The 6,590-nt window shown below is 41.8% G+C and overlaps 1 protein-coding gene across 1 annotated transcript; it reads right to left on the reverse strand.

Annotated features, from left to right (window-relative positions):
• Positions 1 to 248: 248 nt before the first annotated feature.
• Positions 249 to 6,111, reverse strand: LOC117536622. Its single transcript, XM_034201557.1, has 4 exons — positions 5,971 to 6,111; positions 2,765 to 2,910; positions 514 to 942; positions 249 to 436 (listed from the first exon to the last, which is right to left on the reverse strand). Exons 2-4 carry the CDS (start codon positions 2,868 to 2,870, stop codon positions 249 to 251), a joined length of 723 nt encoding a protein of 240 aa, XP_034057448.1. The 5' UTR covers positions 2,871 to 2,910; positions 5,971 to 6,111.
• Between the last annotated feature and the right edge of the window lie 479 nt (positions 6,112 to 6,590).

Consider the following 6,590-nt stretch of genomic DNA (forward strand, 5'->3'; position numbering starts at 1 on the left):
GTTCTGGTCCTGATGGAGAGAGGTTTTGGTCCTGATGGAGAGAGGTGTTGGTCCTGGTGGCGAGAGGTTTTGGTCCTGATGGAGAGGTTTTGGTCCTAATGGAGAGAGGTTCTGGTCCTGATGGAGAGAGGTATTGGTCCTGATGGAGAGAGGTATTGGTCCTGATGGAGAAAGGTTCTGGTCCTGATGGAGCGCGGAGGGGAGGGGAGTGAACAGTTTGTGTCCAGGGTGGGAGGGATTACAGCCGATCACCTTCTCTGCAGAGCGGATGACACGCTGCAGCCTGCCCTATCCTTAGCTGTGGCTGCAGCGTACCAGATGGTGATGGGAGTATCCTCGGCTGTGCTTTTTGTGGTGAGGGAGCAGATGTTCTGCTTCCGTTTGAGGGTCCTGGGCGATGATAGTGCCCAGGAAGGGAAAGATTCCACAGCAGTTACTGGGGAGTCACACAGAGTGATGGGGGTGGGGTGGGGGGCCTGCGTTTCTTCCTAAGTCCACACCATCTCCACTAGCCCTTGAGAGCGTTGAGCTCCAGGTGGTTTTCCCCACACCAGGTCACCAGATGGTCCATCTCCCACCTGTAGGCAGACTCGTCCCCACCAGAGATGAGTCCGATGAGGGTGGTGGTCGTCTGGAACTTCAGTAGCTTGACAGACTGGTGACTGGAGGTGCAGCTGTCGGTGTACAGGGAGAAGAGCAGAGGGGAAAGAACGCAGCCTTGAGGGGAACCGATGCTGATGGTCCAGGAGTCAGAGAGGTGTTTCCCCAGCCTCACGTGCTGCTTCCTGTCAGACAGGAAGTCTGTGATCCACCTGCAGGTGGAGACAGGCCACGTGCAGCTGGGAGAGCTTTTCCTGCAGCAGAGCCGGGATGATGGGTGTTGAAGGCGGAGCTGAAGACCACAAACAGGATCCTGGCGTAGGTTCCTGCTGTGTCCAGGTGCTGGAGAGGAAGTGAAGTGATAACTATTAGTAAACCATAATGATGGATGTTATTATCAGCAGCTGCCAATAGATCCCCTACATCTTGTATGATGGACCTTTGAAGCAGGGTACACAAAACACACACACACAAAAAATTGTAAAACAGTTATTGAGAGCATCCCAAGGGCATTGATCCTATGCTAAACCTTCAGTACACCAACTTCTAATACCTTAGAAACGACAACTAGCCGGTGGCACGAATGTAATGCTTCAGCTTCCTACAACTTTAAAGCTGTGTGGACGTGGCTCTATGAAGAAGATCGTTCATATTTTCTCATTATTTCATAAGTTTAGAAGGGGTAACAACAGGTATACCTTTTGTTAATTTTACCTCGAGCCAAACTTGTGCGACTTGTTTCTGAAATCCCTTTCTCTTAAAGTGAATACATAAAATAAAAAACAGTGGAGCTTACCCTAAAACTAACCACTGGATAGGATTAACCCTAACCCATATATATTTTTGTATTATTATTTTTTAAAATATATATATATAGCACCAAATTGCAACTAATTTATATCTACGGTCACTTTTCACATTGAACATGAGCTCTTTTATTAAATAAACTAAACGCTTTCATTTTAAGTTGATTTAGTGTTTTTGACCCTAAGAAACACTGATGCATTAATCAATAACAATAATCCACAGCTCCTCTCTCTGCTCCAGAGGATTTAAAGAATATATTAGGGATCGACCGATATGGCTTTTTCAAGGCCGATACCGATAACAATGATTAGTAATCAAGGAGACCGATAACCGATATTTGGAACCAATTTGCAGTAAAAAAAAAAAATCTTGGTGTCAAAATGTCGAATAACACAAACTCCAACACAACTTATTTGAAATGCATTTAAGCCATAGCCTATATTATGTTTAATTAACTTTTAAACATCTTACAAACTGGTTCCTCTCTGTGCCCTTTTCTTAGTGCAGCCGTCTGCAATGAGTTAGAGAGAGACAAGAAGTGGGGCTGCAGGCTGACATGCTTAACTAACAATAATGCTTAATTTATTATATCTGTCTATCTAGCATACAATCCCAATAAGCTGCTAGCAACTGCAAAACACTAGTGCTAGCTAATGTTTTGCAAACTATTCAAAGTGAGGCTATCACAGTAGACCTAACGTTAGTCTCGTAGCCTCACTTCTAATATTTTGCTAAACATTTGCTAGATACATGTTGGCTAGCTAATGAGCTTCACATATCAACCTGAAAAACTGCAAGGCTCCACTCGCAGCCCCCCCCCCCCCACACCACAGTTACTCCGCTGCGAGACACTGCCACGCACCCCCAACTCTGACTTGACTTCCCGCGTCCCTGTGTAACTGGGAAACTGATAGAATTGGATCATAAGATCGTGGTGTTTTTGCAACTTCAGCATAGGGGATTGGGATGTTTATTGAACTTCGGGTTTAACACATGTATGGCTCTGCCGCTCAGCGCTGCTGCTTGCTTCAGTCTGTGTCCTTTCGCACCTGGCCTGTAATCTGAGAAGGTCCCGCCTCTCTGGCTGGCTCCCGCCCGGAAAATCTTCAGTAATGGCCTATCAGATAGCGCTGTGGGCGGGTCATTGCTCGTGTACAGAGTGGTGACTGCAGCCAGAGAAACGGCCGCATCAGAGCCAAAGTTTTATCGGCAATTTGATAAAAAAAGGCCGATACCGATAATCGGTCAAATGCGGAATATCGGCCCCGATAATCGACCCCTAGAATATATCAGCAGTAAACCTAGGGGAAACACTGACATTCAATATTATGTTAGAGACAAGTTAGTTATTACTCACATATCAAAGTCTTTTCATCTGCAAGATGGACGAATAGCTGGGTGCTGCCTGGAGAGACTGATGAGGAGTCACCGGCTGGCTTCTGCAGCTTTCCACACAAAGCCATCACATGTTCTGTTCCATAGTCTTCACTGTCCACTGGTGCTCTGTCAAAAGAGTGAACATCACAGCTGTCATGGTCATTGTAAATATCTTTGCAATAAATTACCTCCTCAATTAACCTGTTTAGATCAACACCAATTCTAATTTTCATTTTAACTTTCTTACGTTTTTAAATAAAAATCATGTTTGTATCACTACACTTCTAAGGCACAACATGGGTAAAAAATTATCCGTATTATTTCCTATGTTATTCCTAGTGTTTCTTTAAATACATTGTTTCTGATTACCACAAATCATTATTTTAATTCTCCAGTTCTAATTGATTAACTAAAATAGTTTATGCCAAGTGTGATACAAATGCAAAAAAATAAAGATACTTTAATGATAATTTTGTTAAAAATAATAATTTTAGCAGAGATTTGGACCAAGCATGTATGATGTAGTAATACAACAACTATTTTAGTTCACACAGTGTGACATTAGCTAGTCATGTTAGCTTGTAATTAGGGCCGGGACTCGATTAAAAAAATGAATCTAATTAATTAGAGGCTTTGTAATTAATTAATCGAAATTAATCGCATTTTTAATCACATATACATATTTGACCTGAGAACAGTGAGAAGCCTTCCGAGTAAATCGCCAGAACGCCGACACCTCCTCATCTCCACCGCTCCCATGTTTTATTTTGTGTTGCCATAAGTTAGTCTCTCTGCGTTTCTGCGCTGGGCTAATGCTAATAATGCTAATGCGAGGATAATAAAATGGCGGCTTCACAAAACTTTTTGGGAGTTTTACGGGGCGTGGTTTGCAATCCGCCCAGCCAATCAGACATATAGCTCTTTCTCACAAGAGAGCCGTACGAAAGTCCCTGCTCTCTAGCAGCTCTCTGCTCTCTAGCAGGGACTTTCGTGGGGGGTAAAAAGGTTCTCATGAACTAATTTTAGTACCGGCTCTTTTTGGTGTGAACGCCGATAAAAGAGGCTAACGTCCACGCTAGCTTCCACGCTAGCTGCTATATGTTTTGCATTGAGGTGATACTTGAGGCTTGATGTTGCTGCGGTGATATGCGAATTCCTTTTTTGCATAATTTGCACACAACCGTGCTCTTATCGACGCTTCCATCCGTCCGTTTTTAAAACAACATTTCCCACTGTTGTTCACTGTGGTTTGTTGTTGTCTGAAGTCATGAACGTTAGTTGGTGCTCCAGTATAATCGGTACGCCTGAAACTCATCCAGTGAGAAACGTTCCGCGGTGCAAAAATAAGTGCGATTAAAATGCGTTAATTTTTTTAACGCGTTAATTTTGTGTAATTAATTAATCTTAATTAACGCGTTAAAGTCCCGGCCCTACTTGTAATATATAGAGCAGAGCTAACTAGCAAGTTAGCCAAACGTTAGTGGTTAGCAGTTTATGCTATGATAGCTGTTGGCTACTGAACATTAACAAACTGGATTCCGCCGTAAAAAAGATGTGAAACTTTACAATAAGATTGGCGACAACACTGTGACACCCTGCTGCACGTTTATGTGTAATCGTCCCGCGTTGGAGACGAGAGGATGGCGGCAGCACTGCAATAAGCTGTAAGCTAACGTTAGCAGCCACCTTGTTAACCTGTATAGCCCGATTGTCCCGCCGGTGGGACATCTTGCAAGAAACAGCATCTCAGGACTTCTTAAAATGTACTAACAACCTATTAATGATGCTTACCTACTTAACGGGAAGAAACTCAGCTAACTGACGATATTAACCATTTTTTACTAAACGAAACACAAGTCTAACAGCTAACGGGGCTAACGCTACTTTAGCACATAACTGGCAAAAGCGATCTTTTTTACTTCATGCTATCTGCACAAACGTATCATATGAAAGCTGAGATTCCACAGATTCCCTTAAAATATATGTCTCATCACCAGGGTTGGGTTGTAACGGAATACATGTAACGGTGTTACGTAATCAGAATACAAAAAGCAAGTAACTGTATTCAGCTCACGTTACATTTGAAAAACGAGTAATCTGATTACAGTTACTTTCGTAAACCTGAAGTGAATACATTTTGGATTACTTATTGGAATTATTGGTGGAAAGATTTCCTCACATTTAATATTCATTACTAAAGGTACAGCCGAATCATCACAGCCCACAAAACCTATTACCGCCGCAGATGGAACAAAAAAGCGTTTGAAAAAAAATCGCGGGTCCGCTCAGTGAAACAATAACAGCGAAACATGGAGGAACACAAGTCTGCGTTTAAATCGCGTGTGAGTAGTTAAAACACATCAGCCTGCGGGTCCGCTCTTTCTTTAGCCTTACTAATGATTATTTCTGAAGGTAACACGGTGAAGGCGGTGCGTGAAAGGCACAGCGTGCTCGTCTTCTCAGAGGCTGAGTTAACCCTCCCGCTGCCTCCTGGTGCTGCAGAGATTTCATGAAGTGAAGGAGGTGTTCCTTCTATAAAACAGCTGCGGGCAGCAGATACTGTGAGTGTCACGGACATGAATTCATAGATCAAGGCAGACTGGTGCACACACTCTCCTGTTTTGCCGATCCGGTGCTTAAACAAATATAGCTCTACACCCCTGGCCGTAATGTCCTTAAAATGAAGTCCGAGTTTGACATTTTAATTCATGTCCTGCCAACACTGGCAGGACAGAAGGCGACACGCTCGTTCTAAGCCGTGTCCCTCACTCCTCACATCCCAAGCTGCATCCCCAAAAAGTTAATTATGTTGTTACATCGTTTCAGATGTTATGTTTCAGTTGTGCTCTTGATAAGCCATTAAAACAGTAAAAACACATTCCTTTTGCTTTTTGTGTCTCCTGTTCACCAAAACATACCCATCTGTGATGGAAAAAGAAAGTAATCCAAAAGTAATCTGATTAGGTTACTTTTTTAAGACACGTAACTGTAACTGTATTCGGATTACTTTCAGAGCCATGTAATCAGTAACTGATTACATTTACAAAGTAACCCTCCCAACCCTGCTCATCACTCAAAACTTACTGAACTAGAAGAAGAAACGTAACCTTAAATACACAATTAAACATTCACAAACTAAGGATTATCTAAATACATGTTTAACTCCATTACAGTTGCAGGACTCACCAGATCTCAAGTCTTCTGTTCTCTGTGGACGTCCCGATGCTCATATTTAACGTGTAGATGTAAAACTATCCCGATATTAGTCCATAAACTCGTGAGCAGACATACAGACAGCTCTGTAGCTCCGCAGGAGAGCCGCTCAAACTGACGTGGAAGTTTCAAATTGGATTGAAAGGCGCTGACAGGACGTTTATATCAACCAATCAGGAGTGTTGTGGACTCATTCCAATCCTGCTTGTCTTGTCTGCCGTTGTATGGCTGGATTCCATTTTAAGCGCCGTAGCTTTTTACATACATTTTACGTTTTTTTTATTTGACACTTTTTTTTTACAGTTAACTATTTTAGTATACTATGAAAACTACTTTATTTACACAAAACCATTTTGGGGTATTTCTGCAATATATTACATTTTTTGTGAAGATGTATACATTTATTTAACATTTTAGAGATGTTTTATAATAAGATTTCTTTTTATTCTACAACAGTACAGAATACAGTTATTTTAATTTTTTTTACATTTTGTTACATTAAATGTAAGGTTTTACTGCAAAAAAAAAAAAAGTTGCCTTCATTTTACATGCAGTAAAATTATGTGTATTTTATGTGTTTTTACATAGAATTC

This window comes from Gymnodraco acuticeps, unplaced genomic scaffold, assembly GCF_902827175.1.
Source record: "Gymnodraco acuticeps unplaced genomic scaffold, fGymAcu1.1, whole genome shotgun sequence".
Taxonomy (NCBI): domain Eukaryota; kingdom Metazoa; phylum Chordata; class Actinopteri; order Perciformes; family Bathydraconidae; genus Gymnodraco; species Gymnodraco acuticeps.